Here is a 22,544-nt window from a genome sequence, read left to right on the forward strand (position 1 = left end):
GATGATCCTGGAAGGTTTTGTGTTAACAGGGTTTAACTTAGTCACCGATCCAGTTCTATGTGAACGGGGTGTGACAACGGTGGTATCAGAGCGCGATGCTTTAGATCTCATAGAATCTTATACTAGGACCCTGGGATTGGGTAAACATAAAAGCCTTAAAGAACTAAAACTTGTAATAAGATGAAAAGTATAAATCCTTGTAATTCATTTCATGTATGAGAGTAGAACTTAAACAGATTAGCAAAGGATCAACTGACCAATTCCATAAACCATTGATTAAAACTCTAACAAAATTTAGGTAGTATAACGGCGCTATATTGAATTTCCAAAAATTTTACAAAAGTCACCGGATAAACCACATACATGAAGATAATTACAAAAAGGGGGGGGGGGATAGACACTGTCACCACCAAATCACAATAAGATAATTAAACAAGTAAAATTTATCCAAACAATTTCTAAACATCCACATAAACAATACCAAGTTCTGAACCATAGAAATGTACCAAAATATACAACCCCCAAAGTATCATAATCATCATCATAAAAGTAGAGAGAGAAAAAAATGAAGGATAAAGCTAAAAAAGAGGAAAATAGAGGATGGCTCCAAGGAGGAAGGTAGAGGGAGGAACTATTGCTTCATCAATCATCAGGAGGCACGGTGGATGTATTCCCCCATTTGGGCCATGATGTGCAATGAAAGTGGTAGTCATAAAAGTCTAGCCGGTTATTTGTCAATATGACCTCCCTTTACACTCGACGAAATCGGCGGTGATACCCTTGGAAACTTTGTCCAAGTCCTCTGCTAGAGTCTAAAAATCATCCTCCATCCTTCCCAACCTACACTGTATTGCTAGCTCCCGGGTGACACTATCCTCCACATGCTCCAAAATCCTATCTTGCCCGTCTTTCAGTGTATTAATGCTATCCACCAATCTCTGAAAATCAAAAGCCCCACCTAAAGGTAGTGGAGCTCTAAAGTGCGGATCAACAGCCCTGGTCTTTAGGGTCTCCTCCTCAAGGATCTCATCCTCATCAATCTCCACCTCATCTGTATGAGGGAAATAGTCATCATCCTCCTCACTAACATACTCTCCCTCCATATCCTCTAGCCCTTGTTCTGTCACCTCCTGTGGTGCACCCATCGGCACTGGTAACCACAGCCTCCTCAAGTTTACTCTAGTGAACTTGTCCCCTGGATACTTCCCTTCCTCGCCTAATATGTCTACTTGGAAGTACACAAACACCTTGTTAAGTGACCTACCATAGGGGAAACCGGAGTCATTGAGGTGAGCCATGTGGTACTCCATAGTCTTCATCATGATGAAGGGGAGGCAGAGTCGGGAAGCACCCTCTTCCAAGGCCACAAAGATGCAGTAAGCAATGTAGGCTGTCATAAAGCTCACCTGGTTCCTGTGACCTGCTCTGGGGAGTAGGTTAAACTGGGCCAGGAGTGCAAATACTCAGGCATCGACAGTATAGGCTGTCTCAGATGATGGACTCTCCTTGCTACCACAGATGGTCCTATAGATATACTCCTACATCTTTGGGCTCAAGTCCGGGCCCACAGCCTTTACCCTTGGGGGATTGTAAAAATGAACACCCTCAGCTGAGATACCCAAAATTCCAGCCAAAAGATCCACGGTCAAGACAATATTTACCCCCTTCACCAAGTTGGTGAGAGAGTACTCCCCATCCTTATACGAGACCTCCAAATTACAGTAAAAATATCGGATGAGGTCTTCATAGCACGGGTTGTCAGGATAGAGCATGGGGTCTCAACCCAGGGCAGTGAACTTATCCAACATCTAATAAGCATTGAAGTCTTCGGTCACCACTGTCTTCTCTATGATGATGGATTTCTTGGAGAAGGTTGACCATGCAACAGCCGCCTCGAGGCTGTGGAACAAGCTCTCATCAAAGTTGGATAGGTCGACGAAGTCCTCCCTCTCGGGTCAGGCCCGTGAGGAAGAGGAACAAGGGTTGAAGTCCTCCCTCGGGAAGTAGTGGTCTTCCTCCTTGCCCTTCTTAGATGACATCCTAAAAACACCAGGAGATATGTAAGTGTAACTGAACAAAAGAGTGTGAAATGATGTGATAAGCAAAAGTATAAAAAAGGGAGGGTGAGATGAACCCTAAGAAAGGTGACACAAGTGATAAAACTTCAGAATGCGATTGCTAATGTCAAAATGAAATGATGCTAAGTGATGAAATTTAAATGAAGAAAAGAGGTATATATATATATGTGTAATGATAAATGAGTTAATGATGCTCATCAAATAAATGGAGATGAAAGAAAGTGAGGGTATGGATATTTTCTCAAGGCCTAAATGCAATATATAGGCAACAAAGAGCACAATGGTGGAAAATTATTTCATTAGTATTGAAGGAAAAATGGATAGAAATCCCAAAACAATAACTTGGGAAAAAGTAGGGGATTTTATATGAGTAAAGTTGAGACAATCATAAGGGAAAAACTATGTATCCTTGCAAAGGAATTTTTTGAGATAATGTTCTACTAATTGAGAGAGGTGGATATGGTTGTATCCATTATCATCACATTGTCAAGAAACAAACATTCCATTGAAGAGATGACTGCCGATTTGTTGAGTGAGATCGCGAGTTGAAGCGTTGGAATGGACCCTCAAATCACCCTAGCTCTGAGTTAGAAAGAAAGAAAGAAGAAAGTGGGAAAAAAGGGTTTTAAAAACCCATTTTTAAGTCACTCGAACGCGACCGGTGGGCCCCTGCCTGACCTTGCTCACTGGTCTTTGCCCGTCGAATTGGGTATCAAGGCCCAAAAAGGCCTAAGTTTGGAATTTTTCCTATTCCGTGCCTAGTGGGCCCCAATTAGGCACCAATAGGGGTGTTTTACCATGTAGTTAAGCATCGTTGTGAGACCAAACTATGTATTGATAATTAAGTATGAGCGTGTTGGTCATGTGGTGTGGTGCATTAATGTAACCTGTGATATAAAATACAATTGATTGTGAATGTATATATAAATATTATGGCACCCAATCAATGCTTGGCACTCAAACAATGCTTACATTTTGGAATAATCTAGGTACAGAACACTAAGGTACGCACCAGATCCGTTGGTCGTGCCCATGGTACCTCTCATGGTTGACCACCCATTTCTCGTGGACTCCAACTCGTGGGGCAATCCTCAAATCCACCACCACAAGTGGATCATGATTCGGAGGAAGTATAGGATAACCCAACTGTGAATGAAATCCCGGGTCCCTCACATGTCATCACTCCGGGTGACATTGCGACACTTATACAACAGTCACAAGGGGCCTTCTAGCAGCAGTTGCTTCAACAGCAACAAACTTTCAAAGTTGATATGCAGCAATACTTGAACCCTACTCTACAGGGTCAGCCTTCTAGGGGGTTATTCCACAGGACCCTCCCATGGGGTTGAGTGTTGGAGTACAATCTAGAGGAACACCGCCTGGGGTTGTACCTCAAGATCAACCAGGAAGTACCCCTCTGGTTCCACCATATAGAACTCCACCATTCATGATACCTCCTCCCCACCTACACCAGGACTGTGGAAGAGGGCAAACTCATATGCTGATTTGGGTAGCTCGAGCAAGAGCTTTTGTGGGTCATACTCTTATTGTCCCTCTTACCAACAACCTTACAGGCTCTTGGGTTATCCTTCCCGATCGGCTAGTGGGCCGGGTGCTACATCTTTCCACCCGAACACTAGTGTGATGCCTATGGGCCCAAGACTCCCTCATCCTCTGGTTTTGCCAAGATCGGTACAGAGAGCTCCCGCTCCAGTTCAGGCATCAATGAACCGATGCTGTAATTATCATTCGTACGAGCACTTTGCCAAGGATTGTCGGTACCAAGCAGCGGCACCACCCAATCGGCCCCCTAGCCATGGACCTGCATTGACTTAGGGAAACTATCCTTAGGGAAAGATGTATGCCTTAATAGCTGAGGAGTTGAAGCCAGTGCTGAAATAGTAGCAGTTACATTTTAATTAAAAGACTTTGTGATTAAAATTTGAGTAACCTGTTATACTTATATGCAATGCAATGCTAGGTGTCTTATCTGTATCAGATATACCTGCATATTTCTTATTCGACTCCAGGGCTTCGCATTCATTTGTGTCTAAGAGATTTGCTAGGAAGCTTAAGGTGCCATCTAAGACCTTAGAATGCAAGTTAGTTATTAGCACGCCTACAGGCACGGTAGAACAATTGAAAGAAGTGTGTGGGCCATGTTCAGTTGAGATTAATGGAAAGAAACTGGATGCCCAGCTTTGTTGTAACCCGGCAGTCACTGAGAGGGGGGGTGAATCAGTGAGTTCAATTCCGATACCTAAAAACCTGTCCGATGTCTGGCCAAGAAAAACCTGATATACCTGTCCTTGTTTGCACACAGTCGTATGCACACTCAGCCTCTCATAGGCACTTCCAAGTGTGCACACCCATTCCACATTCCACGCACTTCAATATCAAATGCAAACAACAAGCACCCACAACACAGGGTTTTTACGAGGTTCGGCAATTTGCCTACATCCCCGGAGTAGTGCCTGTAAAGGCTTTGTACCTACTCAATACACTACTTTTGACTGCACCCACAGTCGGGAGCACCCACACCCAATTTTCTCAAGCCGAAGCTGAGATGCCACTCGTAGTGCCGATACAATGTGTAGCACCCACTACACGGGAGCACCCACTCCCGGTGCTTAGCACCCACTAAGCACACAATAAATAATACAATTAAATTGGGCTTATATCAATGCCCTACAGTCAAGCTCTGCCTAGCATATGCACCCACAACTAGCTAGCATGCTTACAGTTCATCCACAACTAACCTAGCATGTATACATTCATCCACAACTAACCCTAACATACATACATACATGTAATGTAAAATCCAGGGTTAGAGAATCTCACAACCGATTGCCTGGGATGACTGGAAACTTGTACTGGCAAGTTTGGTGCTCACACCTTCTCTCTCCTTGGCTTCTTGCTCTTCAAAGCAAACACATCCTTGCTTTCTTCTCTTCTTCCTTGGCTTTGAGTTAATGTACCATTAACACACTTCAACCACCTCTTTTACCTTCTTTAATGGCCTAAGAACATCTATCATCAATAATGTATGTTCATTCAAGGACCAACAAAGAGGGGGAAGCTTCTCCTACCAAAACCGTAGGCTTCTTTCACTCAAAATCCATTTTTCTTGCTTCCATGGTGTAGGGCTTGAAAAAACGAAGAAGCTGCAACTTGGTTCACCCAAATCCGACTTAAAATGAGGGAGTTATGACCTTTTGAAGTTGGAGCAATGAGATAGCCCGAAATGGAATCTTTGTACGGGTGGCGTAGGCTATACCGGCGACGCGCGCAACAAGGGCGAAATCTGACCGTAGATCTCATATAAGAGATCTTATAATCCAAGCCGTCCGATTAAACCAACGGACAACAGATCCAAACTGTTAGATTTGAATCTCGATGACGTCATCATGACGTAGGCGCTGACATCGTCAGAAGTGTTGTCGATCTATGATTGGTTGCTTTTCCGGATTTTAAGGGAGCTTGTCTCCCACTCACAAAAGTGAAAATGCATATTGACCGTTGGATCCGAATCTTCCATGATGGTTTTAATTAGATTTCATGAGATCATTAAGATCGGAATCCTTTTTATACTTTCTATACACGCGCGAAACACAATAACATACCTTGATATAGTGTAGCGCCGATGCATCAAGAATTATGCATCTAACCAATCAAATCCCACGCGCAAGCATCTATCTCGTCCATATCACACCAAAATCTCAGCAGCCTTTGGATGGGCATCAAGCCTACGTGGTCGAATCTTGGCCGTCCATTTCAATTCCCTTTACTCCTCTTTATTACAATCAAGCCCCTGCCTCCATATGTTTCAGTGCTTAAAGACCCCTTGCAACTCAGACCTTCAAAATATTTAAATTACACAAAAGCCCTTCGTATTTCAAAAATAAAATCCGAAAAATCCACCCAACACCGAGAGCAACTGATGGATTTTCGGTTTGGATTTTCGAACCGACTTTACGGAAACGCTTATAACTTTTTCATACGATATCCGATCGAGATGAAACGAAGTGCGTTGGAATTGTAACTGGATTCTCTACGACTTTTCATAAGACTTAATCATCTGAATCATCCATGTAAAAAGACCAAAATGCCCCTACACCTTTCCAATGACGTATCTTTCTCATACGGAATCGGAATGCGATGAAATCAGAACCGTTGGAAAGATTGTATTTTTGTCGTATTGTTACATGTAGAACGCTTCCTTTAAAAAATTCATCTTCAATGCCGAAACTGCCCTTGACTGCCATAAATGCCGTAACTTCTTCATACGGTATCGGAATGTGACGAAATCAAATGCACTGGACTAGGAAAATTACAATCTATATTTTTCATGAAGAACCGATCTTCTAAAAATGTCATTTTCATTTTCAAAAATGCCCTCGATCGTAAATAAGCCAATTTTGCCAGTTTTGACCCAGAAACCCGCACCACCTATTAATGATGTATTAAACCACTCCATGCATACCAAGCTACTCTATTATCTCATCGATGACACTGGATACTACCATGTCATCATTTTCATCCACGTCACCCAAACTGGCCACGTCATCACCGCCACGTGGCCGAGTTGCCAACAAGGACAACCATAAAACAACAAGCTTATCAAATTGAACATATAGAATTTTGACATTAGTCTGGGTATGGATTAGTTATTGGCTCATCTAGCAAATGTGATGTGTTTCGAGAAACAAGTTAAGATGAAGGATGATGAAGGAATAGAGCTTGTGTATCTAGCTGAAAGGTCAAAGTGACCTAGAAAGACTATCATCTCTATATTACAGGTAATGAAATTATTAAAAGGGGGATGTCGGGGCTACCTTGCATCAATACTAGATGTAGATGTGAAGGTCACGCCATTAGACGAATTGGAGGTAGTCAAGGAATTCCCTGATGTCTTTCCAGATGATCTAACCCGGCTATCATCTAACAGAGAGCTGGAGTTTGCCATTGATCTAATTCCTAGAGTTGCCCCAGTGTCTAAGGCTCCGTATAGAATGGCACTAGCCAAGTTAAAGGAATTGCAGACACAGTTGCAAGATTTGTTGAAAAAGGGGTTTATACGCCCAAGTGTTTCACCTTGGGGTGCACCGGTCTTATTTATTAAGAAAAATGATGGTAGTTTGTATATGTACATTGATTACCCGGAACTGAACAAGCTAATCATTAAGAACCAATATCCGTTGTCACGCATTGATGATCTCTTTGATCAATTGCAAGGTGCTATGGTGTTTTCGAAGATTGATCTCAGGTCGGGTTATTATCAGCTCAAGATAAAGAGCAATGACATACCAAAGACAGCTTTTAGAACCCGATATGGTCATTATGAATTCCCGGTGCTGTCATTCGGGTTAACCAATGCACCGGCTGCTTTTATGAATCTAATGAATCGGGTATTTCATGATGTCCTTGATAAGTGGGTCATCATTTTCATTGATGAAGTCTTAAATTACTTGAAATCGGAAGAACATGCAAGACACTTGAAGATGGTGCTGCAAAGGAAACTACTAACTTAAGTTTAGGAACATGCAAGACACTTGAAATCGAACCTTTGCAGCACCATGTTCCTTTACGATTCCAATGATATATGGTATGTCAAAATCGAACCATTGGATCTCCCGCAATCATTCCCGGAATTGCATTTTAAGTGCCCAAACCCCGCCCACTTGAGCACCCATGCCTTGCCTTGAGTGCCCAAACCCCGCCCATGCTAGCACCCATGCCTTGCCTTAAGTGCCCAAAGACCATCCATATGAGCCCCCATGCCTTGCCTTGAGTGCCTAAACCCCGCCCATGTTAGCCCCGCGTGCACACAACCAAGCCCCGCATGCACACACCTAACCAGGCCCCGCGTGCACTAGACCAAGCCCTACGTGCACTCGGCCAAGCCCCGCGCATACCCGACCAAGCCTCGTGCATTCCTGACCAAGTTCCAGCACCCATGTCTGAGTTCCCGCACCCAATTTGAGTTCCCACACCCATGTCTGAGCACCAAGCCCCACATGCACACGACCAAGCCCTGCGTGCACACAACCAAGCCCTGCGTGCACACGGTCAAGCCCCGCATGCACCCAACCAGGCCCTGCGTGCACTCGACCAAGCCCCGTATGCACTTGGCCAAGCCCTGCGCATTCCCGACCAAGTTCCAGTACCCATATCTGAGTTCCCGCACTCATGTTTGAGTTCCCACACCCATGTCGAAGCCCCCGCACCCATCTTGGAGCCCTTGCACCCCTACCGAAGCCCCAACAACACTGGCGGAGCCCCAGCACCATTGCTAGAGCTCCAACGCCCCTGCTGGAGCTCCAACATGGGTTCTGAAGCTCTAGTACCCCTATCGAAACCTCCGCCGCTCCCACCAGGGATCAGAATCCTCCATCCGGTGGCCGAATCAGAGAAGGAATTCCCTCTTCACCTGCCTGTGTACCCTACACTGCCCCACTAGCGTACCCTACACCGCGATCTCATATTGGTCCAAAAAGGAATCTTTTTACCTTATTGGTCCAAAAAAAATTTACCTTTCACCCCATTGGATATTTTTTATTACCCTCCACCCCATTGGTCCAAAATTTCTTACTTTCACCCCATTGGTTTAAGAAAATTGTTTTTTACTGCCATTGGTTAAGAAATTTTCTCTCCTCCCTATTGGTCTGGAAATTTAATAAATACCCCCTCCTTTGGATTTGACACACCAAGATTACCCACAACACCCCATAGTAGTGAAGCTCTACCCTCTCTCTTCCCGTTCCCCCTTGAGGATTTCCATGTCTTCAGAGAGATCTTCATAAGATCCGAAGTGTTCTTCAGATATGCAAAGTGTTCTTTGGGCCTTCAGAACTCTTCAATCCTTTGCTTTCTTTAAGTGAGATTTTTTAAGAAAAGTTCCATCCTAACCCTCCAATAGCCTATCCCTGGTGAAAGCTCTATCCGAGTGCCACCTCAGCCTAGCCCTCCTATAGCCTATCCACAATGGAAGCTCCGTCCGAGTACTACCTCAACCTAGCCCTCCTATAGCCTATTCCGAGTGGAGGTTCTATCCGAGTGTCACTTCAGCCTAACCCTCCGATAGCCTAGCCAGATTCATTTCTATTGCACAGGCCCTGAGCATGTCTTCCAGTATCTGTATGGTTCGTTCTGATTGCCCATCAGTCTATGGATGGAAAGCAGTACTCAGATTCACTTGTGTCCCCAAGGCTTATTGGAGACTCTTCCAGAATCTAGATGTGAATCTCGGGTCTCTATCTGACACAATGCTTATTGGTACTCCATGTAAACGGACTATGTTATCCATATAAAGCTGGGCTAACTTATCCATCGAGTAATTGGTCCTGATAGGGATAAAATGAGCAGTCTTGGTAAGCCTGTCAACTACCACCCAAATTGCATCTATTCTCTTGGGTGTACGAGGTAGCCCTGTGATAAAGTCCATGGTGATCCTATCCCATTTTCACTCCGGTACAAGGAGTGGCTGAAGAGTGCCATATGATCGATGCCTTTCTGCCTTGACCTTCTGACACATGAGACATTGTGCTACATACAAGGTAATAGTGGTCTTCATTGCTGGCCACTAATTGCTTTGTTTAAGGTCTTTGTACATCTTCGTACTTTCAGGATGAAATGAGTATTCAGAACTATGTGCCTCCTTCACAATCTTATCTTGTATTTTCATGTCATCAGGCACACATAACCTATCCCAAAATAGTAATGCCCTGTCATTGGCTATTGTGAAGTCAGGGTCATTCATTGTCTGCTCTTGAATCTTCAGTCTGATTCTTTGCCACTCGGAATCCAAAGATTGTTTCATTACCACCTCTTGTCTGATGGATGGGTGTACCTGTAAGGCTGTCAGAGATATGGTCAACTGCCTAATATCATCTGGTTGATGTTCTAGCTCCAAGCTTGTCCCTTCATATAGAAAGATTTCATCCATCAGCACTGCCTCTTGTATCAATTTTGGACTGAGCTAAGTATGAAAGCGATACTGTCTGAGCCTTCTGACTTAAAGCATCAGCCACCACATTAGCCTTGCTTGGGTGATACTGAATATCACAATCATAGTCCTTCATAAGCTCAAACCATCTTCTCTGTCTCATATTTAAATCTCGTTGGGTGAAGAAGTATTTAAGACTCTTGTGGTCACTGTATATTTCACATTTCTCCCCATATAGGTAATGACGCCAGATCTTCAAGGTAAAAATGACTGCTGTTACGCCAGATCTTCAAGGTAAAAATGACCATTCCATCGCTTTTGTGAAGGTTTGATGGACCAATCATTCACTTGAAGAAGCATCTTGGGAGAAAGAAGACGACATCTAAGCTAAGTACCCTCATCTTTTCGGGTAGCAAGGTGCTATAATTTCGAGGATGAAATTTTTAAAAAGGGGGGGATAAATGTGATACCCTACTTTCTAAACTCGATCTAATGTCCCCGATTGATTCAGTTTGGCCTTGTAGGACCTGAACCTGAGCAAGCTAAAGCGAGTACCTTATGGAACATGATGGCAAGGGTAACCCTGAACTCAGGTTGACCAAATGAGTTGGAGTCAGCGCCTAATGATGTCCATATGCCCAAGCCGTGCACTTGCATGTATCACTGGGTCATGTAAGCACCATAAAGTTACAAAGCCATAATTTATGTCAAGTACACGTGTTAATCAATTATCGAGGGTGAAATACGTGTCGGGGCCGAGCCCCATTGAAATCCCAATGATTCGACTAAGTTTTGGCCGATTGGTGGGTGGTCATAGGTGAGTCGGACCCATCAGTGTAACCTATCACTCTGATCATTAAATATTTTGACTCAGGTACAAATAGCATTTATTACTTTTTTCCCTTCATTTATTGTTTTACGAAGTGGGTGAGAAGAGTAAAGAAGAGAGAGAAATGAAGGAGAGAGAAGAGAAGAAGAAGGAAGAAATGGGGAAAAAGATGATTATTGCACGTCGTCGGGGTCAGATCCTTTGAATATGACACCAGATTAGCGACCTCATCTCGAGATCTACGATTTGAGGTGAGTAAAGACTGTATTTCTTAAACCCTCATGAAACCCTAAGTAAAATCCAATGATTTGGGTAAGAATCCTTTAGATCTTATTAATCCCTCTTGAGAATGTGAATCTAAGGTTTAATAAAGGACTTACATGTTGTTTATGAAGGTTTTAAAGGAAGAAATTGTAAGATTTGAGAAGCATTTGTTGATCTCTTGAGCTAGAGAGAAGATTTGAGTATTTTGAGACGTTCTTGAGCAAAGAGGTAAAACCCAAGCTTGATTTGAATCGATCCTAGAACTATGTTGGAATCATGATATGGTACCTTAGATTTTTAGAAAATATGGCCAAATCGACCCGTGGTGGTTTCCCCAAGGTGGGATGGAGAATGGGAGTGAACAGCAGAATTTAGATTCTGATTGGTGGGTGCCTAGAAGTGGATGGACCCACCAATTCGAGCCCGCCGGTCTTGGCAGAGCCCCTAGATCGAGTGGTGAGCAAGGACCGGTTGGCACCTGGCCCATCGCTCCTGGCCTGTCGGTCTAGGCAGAGTCCCTGGGTCTAGCGACGAGCAAGGACTGGTGGATACCTTGCCCGTCGGTTGACCTACCACTCCGACCCATTGGGTTTCTATTGGGTCCAAATTTGTCAAAAAACCTTCTCTAGTGATTTTAAACACATTAGGATCATCATATCTCGTTGGTTATGAGCCTAAAGTGGAGATATACTAAGCTCGACTTCTTTATGATAGGTTATACTAGGAACTCATGTCATCGCACGTCGGATCTTCCTCATACAAAGAGTGATCATTGTACGCAACTACATAAGTGGGGAGAGGACATTGACTTTATTTTTAGAGTGTTTTTACATCATTCCATTATTGTTGTAGACTAGTCATGTCATCATTTTATTATTGTGTGTAGCCTAGTCATTCACGAATGCCATTTGCATGCATTAACGTGTGCATTATGAAACTCAATTATGACTTGTTATGCTGATATCTTTAATTGTTAAATGTTTGTTCTTGTTTTGAGTTATGAGATGGTTGACTTTAAATTATTACATATGATGCATTGCTATACTAGATGTCGTAGTCGTCTTGAAAACAAATGTATCGGTGACCCGTGGAATGAGACGCGGTGGCACTATACAGTCGTACTATCTCATATAGGAGCATACGGATAGGAATAACATATCCCTGTGCTACGACCCTTCCCAACAGGGGTTTAGATGTTGGTATATCACTGGGGGGAAGCCCAAGGTTGTGTACCAATGGTGGTGGTTAAAAGTGTGCCCAGTCGATCACTAGGATGGTCAGCAACTTTGGTGATATAACAAGAGGATCAATCGTACTGCTTTTACTTTAATGTAGGGCAAGACCCATTTTACTTTAGTACGGGGCAAGGCCCATTTTACTTTAATACAGGGCAAGACCCATTTTACTTTAGTACAGGGCAAGACCCATTTTACTTCAATGCAGGGCAAGACCCATTTTACTTTTCAGTATCCACGACTGGCCTTCTCCGACAATCCTATAGGCATATCATGGGATGGGGTTCACGCCTCGTACCAAGGGCATACGCGCACTGTGATTGCAAGTAACACATGACTTATGGCCTAGAATTGTTGTCTAGGTGGATTAGGATAATAAAATGAACTTGCACACATATAGGCGCATTTGTATGGTGAACGATTGCTTGGTATTTCTTTTCACTTACTGGGCTAGTAAGCTCTTCCTACGTGCACACCATTTTGAGATAATCTTGCAAGTTATCCGGTTGAAGAGTTAGAGCTGGGACCCACTGCAGAGTTTCCACCTAAGGACTGGTGGGTCCCTGAAGATCTTAAGCATGGGGCTGAGTGCCTATGCCAGAGTTGTATTATGAGACAAAAACATTGAATACCAACCCGGGATTCTTTTTTATTTTTTTATGATATTACCCCTTTTGTGCTCTTGATGTTTAAATTGTATTTCTTGTGTATATATCATGCCTGCGAGCCCATATGTAAATGTTTTATGTAATACAATTTGGGTATCAAAAGTATTGGGGTGTTTACAGGTATGTACATATAAGACTTCTGATGAAATACAAAATTTTCTTTGTTTAGTGTGTGTGTGTGTGTGTATGTTGTACTGTGGTTACTGTATCAGATGATCGTGGCATGTTTTGGTTTAACAGGAGTTAACTTGGTCACCGATTCAGTTCTGTGTGAATGGATTGTAACATAAAGTCCATTAGTTCCATAATTGAGGTATCTAGACCTGAAAAGAGTTTGAAACAAGGAATGGAGATTTTATAAGAATGGTAAAGGGGAGAAGATAGATATCATTTGCAACTGCGATTGACAAAAAATGTAATGAAGATATATTTTGACTAGGAATATCAATTCAGAAATTTTGGATTGGGGTTATACATTGTTACCGAAGAATACTTTAAATATGATTTCAAACTTAGTTTGCTTGTGCTCCGTATATCAAAAGTGTTTCAGACAATTCCGAAGCAACCACAACCAACATAGCTAACAATTTCATAATTAACACTCTATATATGTAAAATATTGAAAAATATATTTCTTTTTTCACACAATCAATATCAAAATACACCTGGAAAGAACTATCAATTCCATGGAAGAAATAAAATTAAAAGAAACCACCATCTATTGGAATTTTTCACCAATAGAATGTCAGCTGGTAGAATTTATTTGTTTTCCAAGTCAACAAGAAAGAGGGAGGGGACTTAATCTGGATCTAGTCTAACTTTCATAGGGTCCCATGATTGATTGACTGGAGATGGAGATTGGCATTTTTGCACAAAGTGGCCACTTTCAAGACTTGAGCTCCATGTCTTCAAAACTAACTAGCAACCTGAGCTTTATACGATCAACCCAAGCGAAAGCCCTAATCAGCCATCTAAGTCAAGTTTGCCCCAGTCAGGTCTTTTACCACATTGCTTGTAATGTGTTATAACCACCCACTCCCCTTCTCCCTCCCCCAAAAATATATAAAATAAATAAATAAAGGCTGTACATAGATGTAATATCTTACAACCTGTCATACTAAAATGTATATATATATATATAGGGAGAGGGTTAGGAATACTTGCGAGTTACCTAGGAATTAAGTATGCTAGCATTAGATTGACCATTGGATTTCTTAAAATTGATTAAAACCGTTAGATTGAAATTTTATTATTATGAATGTCAAATACGTTAAGGGAGTGAGTAGAGTATACCCCTCACCCACATACGGTATTTTGAATAGAGGGATGTGGCTGAGCTTTCATTGAAAAAAAATGAGGGTTTCTCATCAAAAAAGGGGATCTGAGAAACGCATCTCCATCTTTCTCATTTCTTCTTCTTCCTTCCTATTTTCAATCCCATTTTGTGAACATTGTCTGCAATTCTTGGTCATATAAGGCTGGCTTGATTCTTAATGTGTTGGCTTGTGACCAACTCGATCAGCAACTATGACTATGTCCAGCCTAGCCCTTTGTTCAACTCGATTCGATCCAGTTCCAATATGAACCGATTCTAGCTCTTTGAATGGGGTATCTTATTGTATCACATGGGAGGTCAAAATTTTGTCCTCCCCCAAGTTAGCTTCGCTTGTTTTCATATAAAAAAGCGAAGGGAAAGTTTTATATAAAATAGAATTTTTATATGTTTATTTTAAGGGTTGAGTTTTTCTGGTCGGTCACCCATATAGGAATCTTTTGAGGGTTGTTTTTGGACCATTGGGTCTAAGATTTTTTGTACTTGAGTGTTGATTTGGAATATGTAGTATGTATAATAATATACATTCATATTACAAGATACGGTGTATATGAAAAAATGAAACCTTTTTTTATTTTTGGTAGAAGGGATTAGGGAAACGTATTCTTGATGTTTTCTTCCATCACTCCGGCAGATTACTTCCCTGAATCCCCTACCCCTATCGTGTCTCCTTTACCACTTCCGCCTAATACTTGGAGAGTCTAAAAACTAGGTTCGAAAGGATGCTCCAACAATTGGCTTTCATCTCTCTGTGCTTCTTTATGATGGATTTCGTTCTAGGGTTTTAATTCTGCATTCCAGGCGGTAATCGAAAGAAGATTGTTTTTTGAAGCTATTGAAACTCCCCATTTTGCAGAGATTTGGAGTTGCAGAATGTGAATACTTAGGGCAGCCCTAGTTCTGTAGTTGTTCATTCGTCTACCCAAATATAGAATTACAAACTCCAATTTGGCTGAGGTGTTCATCTCTGGAAGCTCCTGCAGCTGTTCACCCTCTTCATAAACACAGGTATGGTTTGCCTTTCCTCTTCCTCTCTATCTGCCTTTGCCTTCTCCAAGCGAAGCATCAAACTGGTTTGGGAATTTTAGTTCCATATTATTTTGTATAATTGTTTCAACTTTCCCTGTTCCAATCGATGGTTTTGGGATTTATTAGCTAATGGTTGCTCAAAAACCTTATTTCACTCTTATGCCTGTTCTTGACACAGAGAGTCCAGCATTGGGGTTTTTCTTAGGAAAATTCTTCTTCCAAGTCGAGTCATTAGGACCCTTCGAAAATGGTTTTACCATACCAGATTAGTAGTCTCAATGAAAGCCCTCTTTGAGCATGTCCAGGAAACCACTTCTTTACTATTTAAATAGAAACTTGGAATGAACTATCAGTAGACTATGCCCCTCCAGCCCTTATATTTCATTCCTAGGTCAGTTTTCTAAGAAGAGCAGCCATTGAAATAGCTCCATGGCATGGTCAATTGCTCAGCACCAGATGGTTATTCATTTTTTGGGTAATTTCTGGAAATAACCTCCCTTTTGTTATGGTATTCATGGTACTAAAAAAGAACAACAGTACAAATACAAGATTTTACCAAGAACTTAATCTACAATGATTTGATCCAAATCTTAAATAAGAATATTAATCTTTGGTGAAGCACAACCATCATATACCTGAATTGCTTCCCACTACAAACACAAATGTGGCTGACACCACCACAAGTAAGGGTTGGGGTTTTCTTGTCGGTCACTCCATATAAGAATATTTTATGGGGTGTTTTTTGGACCTTATGATATAAAGACATGGATCTAATCTGTTGATTTGGTATAAAATACTTATTGTATTAGATACACATGACATCAAACTTATACATGTATGATTGTTACAGAGAGTTACTAGAGTACCACCATCGCCCCTGCATTCTTGCTAAGGTATGATCCTCTTTCACACACACACTAGCTTCATAGTGCACCGTGTTTGTGTTTATCATGGTTTTAATGGTCAACAAAACAGTCCTAGAGCATGAAGTGTTTCTTTAACTTTGGGGGTAACGGATTCCATCGTCTTAAATAATTGGCCTTCAATCTCATTTCTGAAAGCAATTATTTTCTACCTTGTGTATCCAAGTTAGTTTCTTATCAATTTCAGAGTCCTGTTAGTAAACTAAAGAACTCACCACCATATGCTCCCATGCTCCTTTTTTTTTTTTCCAGTAAAGATACTCCCATACTCCATGACCTCCATTCCCAAACTTGTGGAGTATTGTTATTCTGTCCTCCTCAAAGTTATGGAATAAATCTTAAATTTGATGCATTAGCATTGATAAATCTTATAAGCCCTAAATTTTGAATTTATAATTTTACCACACACTTACAATACAGGACATCCCATGGCAGCAATATATATTTCCCTATAAACTATCACTATGGACTTATTTGGGAGAGGGTAGAGAACAAGGCTTCACAATGTTTTTACAACTTATCTTATGCATTTGCATTATAGACTTTGGTAACTGATCCAAATGCAAATATGATTGATTTTTTTATTTTTTTTAGATAAGAAGAAAAAATTATTAACTAAAATGTTTAAAAACATCTACCAAAGTTCCTCTGTCATAGATTTTAGTTTTTTGTGCATAACAAGGTAAGCCAGGTGCTTAAATAGGAACAAAACTTCGTTAGAGAGCTCGAGCAAAAAATGAACTAAAAAAAGAGGCTTATAGACATAAAAAAATGATGGGACTGAGCTCCAAGACCACAAACTGATGTTGGCATTCACAACTAGGTCATGCAAAATCTCTAAATCACTCCAGACTTCAGTTATGTCCCATTCTTTTTCGTTTGCTTTCTTCAAACTGTGGAAAAGGCTTATGGTATCTGCCTTAAAAATATTTGTTATCATCATATGGTCTGCACATATTTAAATAGGAGTATACCCCACAAGAAGACCGATATGTTACCATTGAGTTATGGTTTGGTAGACAATCTGGTTTAAATCATTTAAAAGTATGAGGTTGCTTGGCTAAAGTGGCAATTATAGAACCAAAGAAAAGAAAGGTTAGTCCTAAGACTTTTGATTGAATATTCATTGGATATGCAAAACATTGTTCTGCATACTATTGTATGGTTCTTAAAACAATAGGTGAAGTATGTGAATAGAACAATATAGTGGAATCAGGCATATTGAATTTTTTGAAAATTTATTTCTTTTTAGGACAAAATTATTAGAAAATAAGGAACATAATGATGATTTATGCTTAGGAGAAAATATGTCAAAAGATTCTGATCCTACACCAAGTGAAAATAGAGCAAATCAATTAAGGAGAAGTAAAAGACAAAAGAAGTCTATTTATTCAGATGATGATTGGCTTGTCTATCTTGTAGACAAGAACCCTCTTACATATAAAGAGGCCATAACATCTCAAGATGCAGTATTTTGGAGGGAAGCTATAAAAATGAAATAGATTCCACATTGTCCAATCACACTTGGGAATTAGTTGACTTACCCCTAGGGTCTAAAATGTTAGACACTAAGTGGATATTTCAAAAGAAATTAAAACCAGATGGATCACTTGATAAGTTTAAAGTTAGACTTGTAGTCAAAGGTTTTAGACAAAAGAAAAATATTGATTATTTTGACACTTTTGCTCCAGTAGTTAGAATCACTACTATAAGAGTTATTGACCTAGCGTACACATTTTGGGGTGTTGCCACTCTTATTTGTGAGCTTATTTTTGGATCAAGAAAAATGGATCAATTTTTTTTTTTCTAAATTTTTTATATATAATATTGAGGAAAATATCACTCCCTTTCACTGTACTATGGTGAAATAACATGTTCCTCCTAGATCTTTTTAAAAATATCACTTCCCTCCCCCTAATCTGAAGGATTCTATCTACCGTCCCTTTCCGTGAGAACTGACTGTTAAGTCATGAAATTAGTTTTCCTAATAACCAAACTACCCATGTTGAATACCAATTTTAACTTTTATGAAATTGGGAAATTTTTTGTACCACTCCTAAAAATCTCCATAATTTGGGGTGACCCCCAAAAGTGAAAATCAGAGTTCATATATCCCTCACTTTCATCAGAAAATTTCTAAAAAAATTCATTCCGTTAGAATTAGGTCGTTAAGTGATGATATCATCAATCTCTTATTATCTAAATAACCTTAATAAATAGTTCATTAAGGGTATTTTGGGGTTTTAACTGGTAAGGGGTAGTTTAGGGATTATCAAAAAATTGGTTGACTTAACCGCCATTTCAAACGGTTGGAAATGTTAGATAGAATCTTTCTGTTTAGGGGAATGTTTGTGGAAAAGTATAGGGGGTTTATTTTATTTTTTAATTCCAAAGGATTTAGATGCAAATTCAAATGAATTTTTACTTATTTCATATTTTATTGGGTCAGGGTATACCGGCCCTTGATGGAAAATCAAGGTCAAGGTACACCCCTCTCTAGATAGCAAACTAAGGTCAGGTCCAATCAGAGACATCCCAGTCTGGTGCTATTCAATCAAGGCCAATCAGGGTGGAGTTAGCTAGGCCGATATGTAACTATAAGATTTATTTGTTTACCACATTCATTCATGAAAGCACCTGCCGCTCTCTGGTGGGCTAGGCTAAGCTAGGCTGACCGCTACAAAGTTAGACTATGGTTGAAGTTTTTATGTCGCACTAAGTCAGGGTTCAGGGCAGGCTTGGGCTCAACTAATGGGATTTAGAATTAGCCTAGGGTTTTAAAAAGAAAACCCAACTTGACCCTATTGTGGCCTTGTCCCGGATATCCTATGTGAGAATGCCTAGAAATTTCCACTGGACTTTATTATTATTATTATTATTATTATTATTATTATTATTATTATTATTATTATTATTAAAAAAAAAAAAAACCAAAAATAAAAAATAAAAAAATAAAAAAACAAAATTTTTTTTTAAAAAAACCCCAATAAGATTTTTTGACCGCTTTTTTGACCGAATCCTTAAATTAATCGTCCGAATTATTCCGAATAATTCTCCGTCCGAATAATTCACGAACCAGAATTAGCAAAAAAAAAGTAGGCTACCCTAAGCTAGGCTGACCGCTACAAGGTTAGACTATGGTTGAAGTTTTTATGTCGCACTAAGTCAAGGTTCAGGGCGGGCGTGGGCTCAACTAATGGGACTTAGAATTAGCCTAGGGTTTTAAAAAGCACAACCCAACTTGACCCTATTGTGGCCTTGCCCCGGATATCCTATGTGAGAATGCCTAGAAATTTCCACTGGACTTTTTTATTATTATTATTATTATTATTATTATTATTATTATTATTATTATTATTATTATTATTATTATTATTATTATTATTATTATTATTATATAGTTCTTTGATGACTTTTAATAAAAATAAAATAAAATAAAACCCTTTTTTGCCCTATTCAACTCTCGAGAACTTTGGTCAAGGGTAGGATGACACAGATGTCAAGAATACTATCGTAAATTCGATAAGTTTCAAATTCTTTTTATATAATTTCACTGGGACCAGAGTTAGCCAAAAAAAAAAGTATTCTCCCCCTCAAACTTTGTGCTTCCACCCACCATTGGTTTACATTTGGTAGGAGACATGTACGTTGACCCATGACTTGTCCGGAGGGAGGAGGAAAGACGAAGAAGAAAAGTGGAACCTTGCATTTGAATGGGCAGACCTTCGAAACAGTTCAATAGAGATTATAGAGTAGCGGAGCTAAATTAATTCTCCTTTAAACAGATACTTTACATAAATCTCTTAATCATCTTCCTTATAATGCATGTAAAAAACAAAATAGCAACCTAGTCCATGTGGCTCCTGCTACCATAGGGTTTGAGAGGGGCAAGTGTACGTAGCCTTAACCCCTACCTTACAGAAGAGATTGTTTCTTAGTTTTGAATCTGTGACCAACATGCTGCAAGAACCGCTAATGCCTTTGGATGAAATCGTTGATTGCTGCAATAAGCCGGTGGGTCTCCCAAGCTGTGTGGGGGTCCATTTCAACGGCGATCTTGTTGAGATAAAACGAGTGACCAACGCCATGGTTAACTAGCACTTCTATATCCTTCCCGGCCTTCTTCATTGCATCACAGTACTCTATCTCGGTGTCCAAAATCAAGTCATTCTCAGCCAGCACAACCAAAAACGGTGGCAGCTTCAGATTGGCAAGAGGTGGAGCCGCCGGACCCATCGGGCATGTGAGTGGATGATCCTTTGTGGAGCCAATTGGCAAGGCCAAGGCCAAGAATTTATCAACCATCTCTAGTGTAAGGAAAGGTGAGTCAGATTTTTTCTCTAACTCGGACTTGCTCCGTTCAGCTCGGACGAACCCAGGGTGAATTGGTATTCCCCCGGCTACTCGAACAGGATCTAAATCTTCAGCCCCGGCACGGGCTGCCACGTCATGGACAAGGTTTCCCCCTGAGCTATCCCCAATGAGGAAGACACGCTTGAAATCTCCGTTGGCTTCGAGCCATGGCTCAGACAATTTGCCAAGAGCAACGGCACGAAGCCATTGGAGGACGGAGTGACCATCCTCGCAAGCTGCGGGGAGACGGTGCTCGGGGGCTAGCCGCAACTTGACAGAGACACACATGACTCGTGCTGAGTTAACTAGGCGTGTGTATATATGGTAGTACATGTACCACTCGGGTTGGCTTATACAAAAGCCACCACCATGGAAATGGACAACGATGGGAAGTTTCTCATCGTCGTCGGGATTTCTTTCGGGCATGTAAAGGCGTACGCCGAGGCCGGATTTTGTGTCAAGTGTCAAGTCACGAACAGCGACTCCACCAATGAATTCTTCATGGGGTGGCACAGGTTTTGCCATGAACTCGGCTTCAGGGGGTCCTGACCAGGTGCGGTCGACTGAACCGTCGTTGAAGAGCTTGAGCCAGCAGGCTACCTCTTCTATCACTTTCTTCTGATAGACCATGGTTGTGTTATTAGCTAAATTCAAAGCAAGAAGATTGGGGAATTGGATTGCAAATTGCAATACTCAATTCTAGTCAAGGAGGTTGGGCGACATGGGTACAACACAACGAAGGGCCTTAGCTGCCCTTTTATAATGGAAGGGTAGTTAGATGAATGGGAAGTTTCACCGAACCTCTAAAAAATTAAAATTCCAATAGAATATAACTTTAGTCACGGCTATAAGCTTGTAAAGCTCAATTAGAGAAGGCCCTACCAGGAGTGATATTATACACACACACATATATATATATATATATATATATAGATAGATAGAGAGAGAAAGAGAGAGAGCGTGTGTGTGTGTGTTTTATGGATAATATAAGTTTTCATTTAAGACTAAAGGAAAATTATATACATTGGTCACCAGTACTTATTGGCGTCATTATGAACCATAGTAGCCAAAACAGATAAAAATCATCAGGGTAAATACAAAATTCCTATAATTTTTTTATTTTATTTTATTTTATTTTTATTTTAAGGGTAAAATCAATCAATCCTCATCAATATTGTAAACGATACCGATTTGATTCCCAAGATTTAAATCGGTGTGTCTGGTGGTTAATTCTCCTCTCTCCAGATATGCTGAAATATTACAAATTATATAATACAGAGCACTCCTCAAGTACAAAACACCCCAAGGGGGCAAGAGCTTTGCCCTCAAAGACATCCACTGCTACCTTAGATTCTGCCCAATTGAGATCTTCTGTAGTGAGAGTTAATTGATTATCTCCAACCGTTGTATCTGGCTACCTTTTCATCTTTTTGTTTTATGTTCTGTACTAGTTTTATGTGTGTTGGTCACAAGAAGTGAAAGGAGTGGCTATTAGAGTTAAAGAAAAAAAAACTATACACGTGACAAAGGAGATGGACAAGAAAGAAGTAGGCCTCATAAACCTGACAGGAAAAAACCAAATCACTTTGGACCGTCAATCCTATCAAGATTTTTTTTTTTATAGTTAGGCCCCAAGGAGATTTGAACTCATGACCTCTTAATTGTGAGGTGTTGGTTCTTATCAATTTGAACTCTACTCCCTTGAAGGTTTAATTAACATTTCTTAATGCCTATTAAAAACGGAAATATCCTTAACAGCATTTCATATATTCATCAAGTGGTTAACAACTGAGTCAAGGCATAGTATGTAAGGTCGTGCTTGATTGGATAAATTTTTAGATAGATGTTGACACATAAGTTGATATTCTGTCGAATCATATTCTTGAT

The 22,544-nt window shown here is 40.5% G+C and overlaps 1 protein-coding gene across 1 annotated transcript; it reads right to left on the bottom strand.

The window, feature by feature from the left end:
• Positions 1-20,054: 20,054 nt before the first annotated feature.
• On the bottom strand, positions 20,055-21,372 carry LOC122066523 (probable carboxylesterase 15). Its single transcript, XM_042630342.1, has one exon. It carries the CDS (start codon positions 21,285-21,287, stop codon positions 20,277-20,279), a length of 1,011 nt encoding a protein of 336 aa, XP_042486276.1. The 5' UTR covers positions 21,288-21,372; the 3' UTR covers positions 20,055-20,276.
• Positions 21,373-22,544: the final 1,172 nt, after the last annotated feature.

This window comes from Macadamia integrifolia, unplaced genomic scaffold, assembly GCF_013358625.1.
Source record: "Macadamia integrifolia cultivar HAES 741 unplaced genomic scaffold, SCU_Mint_v3 scaffold2435, whole genome shotgun sequence".
NCBI classification, from domain to species: Eukaryota; Viridiplantae; Streptophyta; class Magnoliopsida; order Proteales; family Proteaceae; genus Macadamia; species Macadamia integrifolia.

Excerpts from the sequence above, each read along its gene's own strand:
- LOC122066523 (XM_042630342.1), bottom strand. The coding sequence starts at position 21,287 with ATGGTCTATCAGAAGAAAGTGATAGAAGAGGTAGCCTGCTGGCTCAAG.